General features: G+C 45.0%; 1 protein-coding gene across 5 annotated transcripts in view; it reads left to right on the plus strand.

Annotated features, from left to right (window-relative positions):
* The window catches only part of LOC147885262 (uncharacterized), a 123,802-nt gene that overhangs the window by 67,932 nt on the left and 39,869 nt on the right, over nucleotides 1-16,001 (plus strand). For all 5 annotated transcript variants that reach the window (XM_087397654.1, XM_087397655.1, XM_087397657.1 and 2 more), the window contains exon 9: nucleotides 11,352-11,437. In XM_087397654.1, the coding sequence (XP_087253780.1) occupies nucleotides 11,352-11,437 (86 nt within the window). The remainder of the gene's footprint in view (nucleotides 1-11,351; nucleotides 11,438-16,001) is intronic.

Below are 16,001 nucleotides of genomic sequence, written 5' to 3' on the forward strand. Positions count from 1 at the left end.
ATTCCCTGCCACATGTCATCCATATAGGGCCTTCCTAATGCAACATTTCACCCCTCTCTTGGGATGCATTAAATTCCTTGCCCCAAGGCACAATCTTTGCACTAGGCCCTTGGCCTTGGATCTACCTAGTCTGGTGCTATCAGCCCTCACCTAGGACCTTGACATTAAATCCCTCCCGATCATTTACATGAAGCGCAAACACATATATTACAGAGATAGATCCTTTAAGGGAAATGTCGACTGATTCTTCCGAGGTCATGCTACCTCGGCTAGAGCGTAACAGCAAATCCTCTCAATTTTCACGAGTTGATAGGACTTCTGTTGCAGGAAGAGTAGACCAGGAAAAACATGGCTTCACGAGCAGGTGAACATGCCACGCTTTCAAAATTCAAGCCTGAAGTACAGGGACAGGCAAAGACATCAGCAAATCAGCCTTCGAGTGGTTCAGGACAGCCTTCTCAAAAGGCTAAGGGTGATGCAGGTAAACCTAAGAAGAAGGGAATATGTCATTACTACAAAAAGCCAGGTCACTACATTGGAGAATGCAAGAAAAGGCTTGCAAAAGAAAAGAAAAACAGCTCCGGTATGGCTGTTTCAGATTCAGCTCCTCATGCATCTGACAATGAGCAAGCTATAGCCAACTTTGTGGAGCACGACTATGCCTTCTTGTCTCGCATTTCAGACTCTCAGTTGGCTGCTCTGGATAGTACAGCCACTTGTAATGATGACTCTTATGCTTTTCTGACATGCAGTTATGATTCTTCCAAGGATGCATCAGCTTAGAGTGTCAATGAGACACAAAATACATGGTATTTTGATAGCGGTGCTTCCAAGCATATCACTTCCAGGAAGTGTATTTTCACATCTCTGCATCCACCACCCGTTGGTAAAAAGGTCACATGTGCCAACAACTCCTCTATTTAGTTCGTGGTACAGGAGAAGTTGAACTTACAGCCATTCTGATGTCTTGTATGTGCCTGGTATCACAAAAAATCCACTTTCAGTGTCCACTCTTAACAGAGCTGGATTTCAGGTCATTTTTGAAGATGACAAGTGTGCAGTCCATGACAGAGAGAGTGACTATGCCTTGAGATCATGTGGCACTTTGTTACGTGGTCTTTTTCAGCTTGACATGTATGAGAAAAGACCAGCACATGCTCTTGCAGTTTCCACTCCTACTGCTGCTACGCAGAATGCGGAGTTATGGCATGCCAGATATGGACACATGCATTATGGCAGCTTGATGACACTTCAAAAACATGCTATGGTTGATGCATTGCCTCCTCTTGAAACACCTCCTCCACATGCTTGTGAAGGGTGCATTCTTGGTAAAATGCACAGATTTCCTTTTAAGAAGGATGGATCAGTAAAAGCTGTTCGAAAATTACAGCTTATTCATAGTGATGTCTGTGGTCCCATGAGGACTCCATCATTGGGTGGTCATCTTTACTTTATCACTTTTATAGATGACTACTCCAACTACACTTGGGTTTATGGACTAAAACGCAAATCATAAGTGTTTATGGTTTTCAAACACTTTGCAGCCATGGTTGAGAATGAATCAGGACTCAAGATACATACATTATGCACAGATAGAGGAGAAGAGTATTTGTCTGCAGATTTTAATGAATTTTTGAAAGACAAGGGCATTGCACATCAGCTTACAGTGAGGCTAACCCCTCAACAAAATGGCAAAGCTGAGAGGAAAAATCGTACTCTTATGGAGATGGATAGATGCATGCTAAAAAGCAAAAAATTGCCTCACAAATTTTGGCTTGAAGGTCTCATGTGTGGCCAGACTGTGTGGCCAGACCATGCTCTGATACGAGATTCCAGGCATTGCAAAATCACCCCGAGTATAAAATTGCAGCAACTACAATCATTGGTAGGCTGATTGCAGTCAAGTCTGGCAGCCGTGGGTCAAATCATAGCAAATTCGGGGCCTCCTTAAACAGTTCACAGAAAAACTAGGCCTTTTGGAACAATTCGCAGCTAGGTCTAGACTCCTGGTACAAATCGCAGTAGATGGAATTCAAATCGCAACAAATAAAATAGAAAATGATAGTTTATGGCAGACCATCAAAACCAGACTCTAGGAATTGCAAAGCCACCCCTTCATATAAAATCGCAGTTCGCAGAAATACTAGGCCTTTTGGAACAATTCGCAGCTAGGTCTAGCCTCCTGGTACAAATCACAGCAGCTCTGGAATACTGGTGTGGGATGGAATTTAAATCTCAACAGATAAAATAGAAAATTATAGTGTATGGCAGCCCGAATTGAATCGCTGAGCTTGGGTTCTCCTGCTGTAGATTTTGACATCAGCAGACTCTCGTGCGGACTACAAATTTGCTGATCCTTTGAAGTCGCTACTGTCCTAGCTCAAACGGAGGATTCTTTGGATGGTTGCCACCAAGGAAAGTGGCCACACCGCGCTCTGATACCACTGAAATCGGACCCATTTTTTTTGCGAACTGTTTAAGGAGGCCCCGAATTTGCTGCGATTCGACTCAAGGCAGCCAAACTTGACTTCGATCAGCCTATTAGGGCTTCTAGTTGCTACGATTGTGTACTAGGTGTGGTTTTGTAGTATTTGGAGTCTTTTGGAACAACACGCAGCTAGGTCTAGCCTCCTGGTACAAATCGCAGCAAATCTGGAACAATGGTGTGGGCTGTAATGCAAATCACAACAACAGGTTCTCTCTCTCTCTCTCTCTCTCTCTCTCTCTCTCATGGTTGGCCATACACTGGCCAAGATTTATGGATCTGTACGAGAGAGCGAGATCAGCAGTCACACAGAGGCATGGTGGCAGTGGGCACTAGGGCAGGCAGGATTCAGGAGCAACACTCTACTCTAGATCACATCTCATTGAGGAGGCGAGGTCCAGACCTCAGAAAGTCTACACATGTTTCGTAGACTTTTGGAAGGCCTTCGACTCTGTCCCACGATCCCACATGATCAAGGGACCATAGGAAATGCAGGTTCCACAGATGTTGGTCTAGGGTGTGATGAGCCTATATGAGTCAATCAGAGGCAGAGTTTATGCTCCAGGTGGTCTATCGGATTGGGTAGAGAGCACAATTGGGGTGAAGCACGTCTGACCCCTCTCACTGACTCTCTTCGGACTTTACATCGATGAGATCACATCTTTCATAGATCATCTAGGGGGTGAAGGGTCATTCTTGGGCAACCTCATGATAGAGATACTGCTATATGCTAGTGACATAGTCCTTATATCATCTTCAGCGGAAGGACTGCAGAGACGTCTGGAGGCCCTAGAGGTATTTTGCAGAGAGAGAGACCTGACAATCAACCTTGGGAAGACCAAGGTTATGGTCTTCAACATCTCACGCGCAGTGCTCCGCCGACTTAGCTTCACCTATCGAGTTGAGCTAGTGGAGATAGTGTAGTCCTACACTTATTTGGGAGCAATCTTCACAGGACCCATTTCACGATGACCCATGCAACCCAAATAGGACTCACACGGGAGGCATAGTACTTTGGCTTGGCTAGAGCGAGAGTGCTTCCAGGCACAGTTCCAGGATCCACCGACGAAGGGCTGGCGTTTTGAAAGGCTAGTGTGACCGACTGTCATGTATGCAACACCCTTCTGGGGATGTGATCTCCCAAGGATAGACTGGAAGAAATTTGAGCGGTTACAGGTAATTATGCGGTCCAAGCTGATTCGGTGTAAGCCCTCAGTCCCACATGAGATAGTGTAGGTAGAGTTCGCCATGACACCTCTCCAGGTTGATGCTATCTTTCAGACAGTGACTTTCATCCACAAAGTTTGGGACTTATCTCACTAGAGGCTTCCGAGGCTGGCCCTGGAGTTAGAGGGCGGGGTTGAGACATGGTATGCACACATATCCACATGGCTTGTCAGGCACAGTATCCAGATGGATAGACTGCCCCCCTTTCAGTACAACGTGGACGTGCCTCCTGAGTCGATCCCTCGAGACAAGATCAACCGTATCATATTGTTAGATCTCCTCCAACTCTATACATCTTGGACTTTGGGTGGGACCAAGACCTCCCCACCAAGATCCATTTCTACTTGAGAGTATCATCCGAGCACGGAGACATGAGCATACTTCTCCCTCGACTGGTACCTCTCAGAGCTCTATCATGGAGTCCTTTTAGTGAGATCACATAGACCCCCATGAGGCGAGACCTCGACATGACCGTGACCCGGAGCCTGTGACCCGACAGCTCAGATAGAGGGTTGACTCATAGATCATACTTGGGGACATCCCCTCCTTGTTTAGGGTCGGAGCCCGACGGGGGTCACAGTGGTCCTTGGTAGACGTAGAGCTACGACCAGGAGATGTACCAGGACTGCGCCCTTGGGGGGGTGGCAGCGCTCTATTGTTGACCTCATGCCTCCACTTCCACAGCCTCATCCATCTTGATGTCTTGCTACTGCTGTTGCTGATGATGATGGTTATGATCGCGGTGTCTGAGCACCTCATGAATGAAACCAGCCAAACATCGCTGGTCTAGGTAGGAGAGGAAACGGGACAAAACCCCATAACTATCTTTGAAGAGGTAGTAGAAACGCCCTCGGATCTCATAGAAGAGGCAGGATTATCAGGTCCATATGTGATAAGTACAGTGGATTTGAACGAACCACTACAGACCAGAGCCGACCAACCCTAAAACCATCAGCCAAAGGGGCCTCCTTAGAATTGAATCCTATTTGCGTCCAACTTTTGCTAGCCATAGGTTTTGGATTAAATGGTTTCTTAGGCTGTTGCCAATTAGAAGACGATGCTTTCTACCTAGCTGCTATTTTATCCACCATCGATTTAGAAGGGATAGAAGGCACGTTAGCTTTACCCTTGTCATTAACCTTAGGAAGGGGTTACACCATAGCTGCTATTTTATCACCGATTTAGAAGGCATAGAAGACACTTTAGCTTTACCCTTGTTATAAACGTTAGGAGGGGCTTACAGTTTAGCGACTATTTTATCCACCGGTTTAGAAGGCATAGAAGACACTTTAGCTTTACCCTTGTCATTAACCTTAGGAGGGATTGCAGCCCTAGAACCGCAAGTTCGTTGCATGGATAGCCGGGCATGGCAAAGGGGATTCATTAGGATCTGTAGTTGTAGGGAGAGGCTTCGATAGAAGTTGAGGGCACTTAGATTGCATGTGATCAAACTTACCACACTCAAAGAAAGTACTTGCAAAATTACCCCATTTCAACTTAAAAAGACATGAGGAGAAGGTATACCCTGCATCTGCACTTGTAAAGCCACATGTGGGGGGGTGGGCCTATTAATGTCCCACAATACTCTAAATCGATTAGCATTCCCAGGATAGTGCCCCGTCGGTCTTCCGAAGACTCTAATAAAATTTCTTTCTTTCTTTCTTTCTAGAGCTCAGTAGATCAATCTTTTGATTGGTAGGCGTAAGGTTGGTTTCTTAAATCTTTATGCCCCCAATTTAAGAGGGAACCGTGTCCTTCTATGGGAGGTGCTGCTTTCTTGGTCATGCATTGTAGTGTCTTGGATCATTGGGGGTGATTTCAACATGGTTGAAATGCCCATATGCAAAAGAGGAGGTAGGGAAGGTGGTTTACATTTCCTAGAGAGAGCAGCCTGGGATGCCTTCCTTTTTCGGTACAGTGGCAAAGATGCATGGCATGATGATGCTTTTCACACTCAGCCACAGTCACTCCTGTTTTCTTGGTCGAGCAGGAGGTTGCAGATGCCTATCCACGCATAGATTGACAGATTTTATGTGGATGATTGGGCTCTGGACAGAGGTGGGATAGTATGCATTACACCTGGGGTGTCCACTTCGGATCACTTTCTAGTTGTTCTGTTTGTTTTAGATCCTCATGTGAGGAGTCGCTCTGTCAGTATCAGGATTCCAGATGCATTCCACGCAGAGATGGGCCTCACATAGGCAGTGTTGCAGACTTGGGTATCTCACATGTACAATGGGCTGCTTTTTCCGTCAGATATAGCTATATCCCTATCAGATATTAGTGACTTTTATCAGCTGCTCGTATCAGGAGAGGTGAGATCCTCAGGCCAGAGATAGGTCTCCAACAGCAGTTGGTTGCTCTTCAAAGGGAAGAGCAGAAGAGGCCTACAGATGCTTGGGTTCAGGAGTGCCTTGCTGTAGCAAGGCTTCATCAACAGTCATTGTTAGATTAGAGAACAAAGCATGCCTTTCATGCAAAGAGTCATTTTAGACTCAGACAGGAGGTAGGGTCAACAAGAAGTTCTTCTCTACTCTTAGCCCCGGACATAGTAAGGAGAGCGTTTTATAGCTGGTTGACTCAGACGGAGTTTTACAGACACATCCAGATGCCGTCTTGCAGGTGGCCATAGATTTCTATGCCTCCCTTCTTACAACAGATCCCGACACACAGGCCAGAGATGATGCTCGAGTTGTTATTTGGCAATACTTACCTATGTTGGTGACTGGAGATATGATAGTCTCACTTGATGCACCATTCACGAGCATCTCTCTGCCCTTCACAAGGGCAAGTGCCCTGGTTCAGATGGGCTTACACCCTCTTTCTTTATTTCATTTTGGGATCAGATTGGGGATCACACTACCTCAGCCCGGCACGGCATTTGGGACTCTGGTGAGATGCCAGACTCACTTACAAAGGGCCTCATTCATCTTATCCCAAAAGGGGGATGCATGAAGTTAGTGTCTCAGTGGAGACCGATCACTGTGTTGGCTACTCTGTATAAAATCTTAGCAAAAGCAATCAGCCTGCGTCTGCATCCCTTTCTTCTAGATCTTATACATCATACACAAACGTGATTTGTGCATGGCAGGAGCATCTTCGATAACATCTTTTTGGGAGGCTTCTGATTGCCATGCATAATGGCCATAGGCTTGCCATTCTACTTCTCGACTTTGAGAAAGCTTATGACAGAGTAGACTGGGGTTTCTAGAGGGTACCCTTGCTCGCTTTGGATTCATAGATGCATTGATTAGAGAGGTGTCAGTTCTCTTCATATCAACGCATAGCCAGGCTCTCATTGGTGTAGTCAAGGGAGACATGTTTCAGATTACCAGATCAGTTCATCAGGGATGCCCTTTAGCTCCCTTTCTCATTTAATTTGTGGACAAAGCTATGAGCTATTACCTTAGAGCTCAAGCTGATATTATAGGGCTCAGTCTTCTGTTGAGGCAGGAGGATGAGCTATTGGATAGTGAGTTGGCAGAGGATACGGCTGTTTTTTTGGATGCTACACCATAGACACTCATCCCGTTCAAGACAGACTCGGATTTGTTTTGCACTGTAGCAGGGGTCGTATTAATTGAACAAATCCAATGGATTTTGGATTAGTGATGAGGACACTCTAGATTGGGGAATTGACATCGGATTCACCCGGATTCAGAGGGGTGTTTCCATCAGGTACCTAGGATGCTAGGTTGGGGTGGGCATCTCTCCAGCACAACAGTTTGCTCCTGTGTTGGCGAGCATTAGGAGGAAACTCATTTTTTGGAGTTCTGCCAGACTTGACCTTCCATCCAGAGTAGTGGTTGTGAACTAGGTATTATTGGCTACTACGTGGTTGGTTTGCTCATACGGTTGCATATCTAGAAGTTATATATCTCAGCTCATGAGACCTATCAGGAACTTTCTTTGAAGTGGGTTAGATGGCACCTCAGATGTGTTAGCTAGGGTGGCTTGGGAGACATTCATTCTCCCCACAAGCGAAGGAGGTCTCAATATTATTGATCTGAACTTGTAGTGTATGGCCTTGCTTTGTAAGTTTGTAGTGAGAGGCTTGATGCCTAGGTGAGCCTTGGAAATATTTTCAGCTCGAGATGGATTTTTACTTCAGCCCATCTTAGATCTCCCTCTTCCCCTCTCATGGCTGCCATTTTGAAAGCTTGGGGCAGCTTCTGAGGAATTCTTCAGAGAGCTTCACCTTGCTCTCGCGAAGAAATAGTCAGACAGCTAGTCATGTGGAAGGACTCTATTTTGGATGAGCATGGCAGATTACTAGGAGTGTCACATTATATGTAGTGGTCTAGATGGGAGAGGGGACCTGCGTTCATAGTAGGTTCGTGGAAGGCTTTCAGGAAGCTTCCTGATGATCAGAGACTCTTATCAGTTGGCCACCTCAGAGGGAGTATAGTCAGGATGCAGCAAATAGATGCAGCCATACCAATAGAGTGGATAGATACAAATGACATGCCTATCACAGAGTCCATTTGGTTGGGAGCTTTTACGAGGACGGGTATTCCTTTACAGGTTATTGCCTTGCGGGATGTACTTGAGGAGACCCTTGTGTTTGATGTTTAGTTGGGAGGTAGACTTCTTAGATCTTCAGATGATATCCTTTTGGAGGTTGCTTTCCAGCCTGTTAGGATTGTAGGTTACATGGAGTGGGGCAAGGACTCTCAGTGGTATCTTGATACTGACCCTGCTCTCCTGGCATTTGGGTCTTGTAGACTATGGTTATATGGTGGCTCCCCCATTAGGTGCTTGTAGTGGGACCCAGGGGAGTGGGAGTGGATTGATGAAGGGCACCGAGAGAAGAGCATCCCTTTCTTTCGTTACACAGTTAGAAATGCCAAGAGATTTCAGCTTAGTAGTAGAGGTTGGAGGCCCTCGAGAGCTCCTCATTGGAATAGTTTTCGGATTTTTGCAGAGATGCAAAAAAACTTTTGGAGGAGGCTCTGGAAATTCCTGTGGAATAGAAAGATCACCCTCTTCTTTTGGCTTTCTATGCATGGAGGGATTGTAGTGAACCTAAGGAGATCCAGGTTTGGCGTTGACCCTACTTGTCCTCGATGCCACGCAGTAGTTGAATCAGTTCAGCATTGCCTCTGGGAGTGCAGACAGGCGAGGACGATTTGGAAGGGTGTTGCTAGGATTTTTAGCATATTTCATAGAGCACCCTTCTTCATGACTTGGGGATCAGTGCCATGCTTATCTCTTACTGGCCCTCTGGTGTTTTTCGAGGGACATGACTCAGATTCAACCTTCATTATATGACGACACTCTGTGGAGTCTGTTCTCTCCAGGATGTTCCCTTCACTCCTTTCAGAGTTGCTCATGCCTTGGTAGACACGTCATGGGAGATTCTGGCTAGCTTACAGCTTGGCATATTTGAAGGGACTGATACTATACACACATTGGTGGCCATCTAGGAGAGCATGCAGGGATCCTCCAGAGCAGCTACTGCTGAGAGAGGTACTCTTTTCAGAGTTTGGAAAGGATCTCCTTTCTTCTGTGAGTCTCCTTCACGGTTGAGGTGGCACTTTCAGCCTCCACCTTGGATTGTTGTTAGCTCGTTTGAGCTGGTTTTTTTTCTCATGCATGGCATGATGTACTCCCGCATTTGAGCTTGCTCTTGCGGTTTTCATTGATACTTAATGAAGGAATCTTTTTGGAAAAAAAAACTTTAAAAAATCCAAGTGAAACCAAAATTAAAAAACCCTAAAAGACAGTTTCTGGTGACAAAATCTGCAAGAAACCCCTAAAAAACAGTTTTGGGACTGTAGGGCAGCTCCAAAAATGTGCAGATCAGTTGTGTTTCTTCTAGGGCTATTCTTGCTGGCAATGGGCCAAGAAAAGGCAGTGGGACTGCATCCTGAATGCATAGCTACCAGGGAACAGCGTTTCGTCTTCCTGGAACGTGGGAACGTAGTTTCAGGAAGCAAGCTGGAACCGGAACGTTCCCAAAAAAGGAAGAAAAGAAGGCTGTTTGAAAGTTTTAAATGGGTATTTTAGAGCTTATATAGAAAGTTTAAATCTGTAAAATGTTAGTTTCTTTCTTTTTCTAACATGGTTTTATGTCATATGATGACGTCTCGTGTATGACGTGGCATTTTGGTTCCCATTCCTCCTTCCCGAAACGTTCCCATTCCGACACCCTGAATTTCCGGAACGTTCCCGTTCCCTAGTAACTATGGCTGAAGGTCCAAAGCAGGCTGAAATGTAGGTCAGGTTTAAAAACAAGCTGGAACTGAAAAAACGAGCTGAAGAACAGGTCAAACTGTTAGCTGGGAGCTGAAGGTGAGAACAAGGGAAGGCAAGTAGGAGCAAGAGAACCTGCTTTGATACCACTGTTGGGCACGGGAAACAATGAATGCAAGATGGAGTGCAAGGCAACAAACAAGAAGCTGAAGGAATTGAGTGTACTTGCAAATGGATAATGAAGAAAGTACAAGGGTGGCCTATATATGCCCACAAAATCAACTCGTTGACTAAGGACTAAAAGGTCCTAAGTGATCTAGGTATACTAGGATTAAATGTCTAACTAGCCTACAAGGCCATACCAGGGCTAAGTGCTAACACTTACGTCCATATTTTCAGGAGTAAACAAGCAATGCAAGTTACCTCTATGGTCGTAACCGCATAAGGAATGTGCATCTCCGTTTCCACCTCATGTATGTAACAGAGGGTGCATTTAATTTCATATCTATGTAATGTCGAGTGCATGCCCTGCCTCTATCTGAAACATATGGGATAAGGTCATGAGCAGATCCATGGCAATCCATACCGCACAAGGGGCGTGAATCTGTAGGTACCGCAATTCCTAAACGAACTCATCCCTGCTTAGGTGCATAAAATGCTCTTTGTAGAAAGCCATTTTGGTGGCACATAGCTGTGGTGGTGAAAGATTGCGAGCTTTCGCTTGGTTAGGCTGGCCATATTTGATGTTGGGAACGGTATGAGGGAGTATTGCCTATTGTGAGCCACATTCAGGCAATCAACCTGCCCAATGGGCTAATATATTGACTTACCTTTGATTGAGTTCAATGTTCATGTGCATATAGATTAACGTCCTCGGATCTGATCTGTATGTAAAACTTAGTATTGTTAGCTTTGGAGGCTTTGACTTCTCATCATTTTAATGCAAGATAATATGTGAACCCACACCATGCCGTCATAATTGCTGCATTCAATTTCATCACTGAATAGTTCACATTCAAGGCTAAGTAATTAAGAATGAGAAAATTTTAGTGTGATGGAACATCTTGCAGTGTGCTGTGCCTATGGTCAAATATGATTTAAGGTGAGTGCACTATTCAAGCAGATACCTCATCCCGTATGTGTGTGTACAGCTTGGAGGCCATGATTTTTTAATGAGGGCGAGTGGCTGGTGACCCTAGAAAGATCAAGAAAAGAGTAGGGTTCCCCTCTGATCCATGAATCCAACACATCTTAATGAGAACACTGTGCACAAAAACCGTGCAACAACCTTATTCCACTCTCTAGAGTTAGAAGTAAAGCTGGCCAGTAGGTGTACTTGGATTGTGTCTCGTCTGTTTTGTATTCGTAAAGGAATGAATTTTCTTGAAGGAAAATTTGAAATGAACTGTTTTGGTCATATTTGCTTCATTTTTATGTTTCACAGTTCTTACTTGGTGCACTTTTCAAGGCAATTGGAACTCCTGCTGTACCTCTTATGACTCTAACAGCCTCAAGGGCTTCATACTTCAGGTTATTTTCTTCTATAGTCTGGTTTTTGGTGGATCTTTTCTGCATGACCCTTAAGTTAAATATAGGCTTGGCGTTTAAAGTGCTCAATTGAGAGAAGTAACTGCCCTCCTTTTCCTAATGTGTGCGGTTTTTAATCAATATGCCGTTTTGAGGCGTCTATATGACTGCAATCAGAAGGGTGAGAAGATCACTGCCCACGATATAATCACTGATCAATTTTATGTACGAGACCATTTAAAGAAAAGCATTAAAGTCTCAAAGCACAACTAAAACAGTCCAAGCCACCAATTGCAAGGAGATCCTTTCGTGCATGAAGCTTGGTTTTTAAAATGCTGTCAAGACATGCTGGCTGTCAAGGCTCCAAATGTTTAAAGTATGAAACTGTGGCAAATGTTTGATTTAGATATCATTATTCCACCCCTTCCTCCCTTCCCTTTTTCTCCTCTTTTGGGCTCACTTGGTGGGATTTCTCTTTCCAATTTGTTTGACCTTGTATCATGATTGTTGGTTCCCTAGAGCTCGAGTTATAGTCTGAATTTTCTGCTATAAACATTTATTTTCCAATGCCAAAGTTAATGGTTTCCAAATTTAGCCTTACTATTTTTGACATGATTAAAATTATGAATGCTGAAAGCATTTGTTGAAAGTTATCACATCATTCAGGATTAATTTGGCATCATGATAAATGTTGAAACAGACTACAAGCATAGGTAGCGAAACTTCTTTAGGGAATTCTGTGGATTGAGGGGTGGAACCCAACCTTTTTGCCCAAGAAAAAGAAATTAAAAAAAAGGTTTTCTTTTGGTTTTGTTTCATTTTGTTCTTTTTGTTTTTTCTTTTTTGTGGTGGGGGGACTAGGAGCAGGGGTGGGGGGGTATTGTGATGGTAGAAAGGGCCAATTCAACAATCCAATTTGTTTATTTTAAGAGAGAGAAAGTTCTATTAATAGACTCCTTGGTGAGACGGACACCAAGGAAAATACAACTCCCGAATGAAGGATACAATAAAAACACAAGGATATCCCCCTCGCTGGCTGCTCTATGGAGGATTAGCTCGTACAAAGGCCGAACAGAAAACCACTCTGGTGGTCTATAATGCCATATTCTTCTACAATCTATGAAATGGAGGGAGGGTTCTGGCTCCCATATATTGATAAAAGCCTCCCTGCACCTAGCGCGATCCAAATCTCCCAGGAGTCCATCCCATCTACCTGTGACAGTTTGAAAGATGTCTAGCCAAGTGCTGGCCACTGTCTTCGAGGCTGATGTGGTCTGCTGCTCTCTGGCCTGCCTACACTTAGCTGTCTATATGTACCAGGCAATGATGCTCACTATCAGCTCCAATCTATGGTATTGTCAAGGTATCTTTATGAAGTCCGGAGTATGGATGAAGGTCAACTCCTGCCCTACCAATCTGAAGGATGAACTCCCTTGAATGTCCTCATAACCACAAGCAGGTTCTCAGTCTTTAATCCAGGCCACTGCTCCCCAGGTCACCACCATATCATCTTGAATCCCAATGAATACTATCCTCAAAGGTTTCCTCCAAACCTCCTGTTCGAGTGGATGATCCCAAATGCAATGCCTCTTGTTCTGGCAGGCAATCTTAAATGCAGTGCCTCTGAGACTCATCTGTGAAGCCACATCATGATCATGCAATTGGAAAACAACTAAACCCAAGCCAAGTGCCTACTTTAAGGGCTCTGTGTGCAATAACCAAAGGAAGTGGGAGATCTTCCTTGACCTGTAGCTGTCCCAAAGCCTACGATAAAATTTCTTTAGAGAGTCCTTGTCTGTGCCAATGATCTGCTGCGGCTTGCATGCCATCCATCCTTCCCATCTGGATCCTCCTGCCCAATCTCACTGAATAGCTGAAAACAAGAATATTGGAGGCATCCTGACTCTCTTGGGTCCCATTGAAGCCTCTTCAAGGGTCTCTTCTCCCATACCCAAAACCTCTAGGCTGCCTTCTTTGCTGTGCATGGGTTTGGATCAATGTATCACCTCCATTGATATTGAGCTACTATCTTGACTCTGAGGCATAAATTCTCCATAGTTCTCCATCCCTAACCTGTTGTCTTTACATCCTGCTGTTGTCTTGCATTGCAAATGTGAATCAAGGCTGATCTGAGGTGCCCACCACCAAAAGCAAGATCTCATCATTCGTAAATACTCAGACCATGAATGAGCTTGTGCAATGTGTGGCTCCTGAGCTGCCCTCCATTCCTCAGAGACTATACTTTAAATCTTCTCTTGTAATCTGGGACCCTCGTAGTCTGTGAACTCTTTTTTGTCACAGGCTCTCTCCCGCAGTCCATGTTACTCCCGAAAGGGGGGAACAGGTGGACATTCGCCAGTGGAGAACTCCATCGAAAGAAAACCACTTTCCAATTGTGCTAGCCATTGTCTGACCAAAACCTCCCAAGAAAGGTTGGGCCTCAGAGACTATACTTTAAATCTTCTCTTGTAATCTGGGACCCTCTTAGTCTGTGAACTCTTTTTTGACACAGGCTCTCTCCCGCAGTCCATGTTACTCCCGAAAGGGGGGAACAGGTGGACATTCGCCAGTGGAGAACTCCATCGAAAGAAAACCACTTTCCAATTGTGCTAGCCATTGTCTGACCAAAACCTCCCAAGAAAGGTTGGGTCTCTACCCAATGGTGTGCCTGTTCATCGACGTATTAAGGTCATTGTAAAGGAGGGGCTGAGCCTCCACTCCTCAAATGATGTGGGATGTCTTTGATAAAGTGTCTCGTGCAATGCATCCAAAGCCCTGAGAATAGCTATTACAAATTTCACCTTTGGGTCCTACCCAAGTAAGTAGCCCTCTAAAAATCCACTTATTTTGTTTGATGCCTGGATCTCATGAAGTATGTGAAGGAGTAGCTCCTTCCACGGCTCACTTCCCTCGAAGCATGCCTCTGACAATGAACTTCACGATATGGCATTCTGGGTCCACGATATCCCTAGCTCTCATGGCACTTTATGAGCGAGTTTCAGGCAGAGTCCGGACAAGATTTGGATGGACAGACGAGATCATGAGCACTATCGGGATCAAACAAGGGTGTCCATTATCACCTACCTTGTTTGGCCTCTACATTGACGAGCTCGAGACAGTGATGCAGACACGGGGGGGTAGGTTGCTCTCTCGCGGGAACGCTGATCCTGATACTGCTTTACGCAGATAACGTGGCTCTCTTTTCTTCCTCAGCAGAGGGGCTCCAGAGACACCTTGACGCACTACAGTCCTTTTGTGAGTCTCATGATTTGAAGGTCAACTTGGGTAAAACCAAGGTTACGATCTTCTGTACATCTCGAACTGTCATGCGCCAGAAGGAGTTCGCATTTGATGGGTCCCCTGTTGAGGTAGTTTCATCATACACTTATCTTGGGGTCGTCTTTTTCGGACCCATCTTCACTATGAGACCCGCGATGAATGCACGTGTGAGCAGAGGATATGCTTTATTGGCTAGACTAGAGAGGCAGTGCTTTCGCTCTCCAATCCATACTGCCTCTGCAAGAGCCATATACCACTTGTGGATCTAATCACCTCAATGCCCAAGAAGTAACGCAGCTCTCCCAAATCCTTCGTCTTAAACTTCTGCTTCAATAGCATTTTCACATGAAGGATATCTTCATCAGTATCACTTGTGATGATCAAATCATCAACATAAATGGGACAAGATACTGTCCTATCTTGTCAGACCATGCTTTGGGTGCTTGCTTCAAGCCATACAAGGCTTTCTTCAACTTGCAAATAAACTTAGGATGAACATCATGAACATAACATGGTGGTTGCTCCATATAGACCTCTTCTTGCAAATCACCATGCAAGAAAGCATTCTTTACATCCATCTGATGTAAAGACCATCCCTTGATGATGACGATGATGCTGAGATTGATATATAGTCGAATATCGACATGGCTATGTTGTACGATGTTGTACTTAGGACTTAGTACTGCCATTTTGCATTTTTTGCATTTTGCATTGGTGTGGATGCTTGTTTAGTAGCTCCACTACCATAGCTCATTGTATCAGGTTTTTCTGTTGAATGATGATGTCCCAAGCTACTTTCACCCTAGCTAGGCAACCATCCCCTCTCGACCAGATGACATTCTTGATGAGTCACTTCACCTGGCCAATGCAAGATCTATACGTTATGTACCACATAGTGTATATCATTGACGAAAATCTAGTACGATTTGTGCCAGTTGATAATAGATCCCAAAGCGAGGCGAAAAACCTCCATGGATGAAACAAGTGCCTTGAAGTGTCTATCCCTTCTAAGTATGGCTCCTTAAAGCACCCTGGGGCTCCCTCCTGTGAGTTTGAGCCTCTGTCTCTTGTTGAACTAGCTGCCCAACCATATTTGCACCTATGCCATAGTGGCCTGCTGCATGGGGGGGCTACTCCATCTGAACACTCATGAATTGAGCCAGGTGACCTCTCCTCTTTGCCTCTGTTCTCCTAGCCCTCTCTCTCTCTGACCTTCTATTTTGCCAACCACCACCTTGATCAAGGGGGGCTTGTGCTATTGTTGGACCCTCTACTGCTGTCCTCCGTG

Source organism: Dipteris shenzhenensis, chromosome 26, assembly GCF_047967505.1.
Source record: "Dipteris shenzhenensis isolate YYH24624 ecotype China chromosome 26, Dip_SZ_1.0, whole genome shotgun sequence".
NCBI lineage: Eukaryota > Viridiplantae > Streptophyta > Polypodiopsida > Gleicheniales > Dipteridaceae > Dipteris > Dipteris shenzhenensis.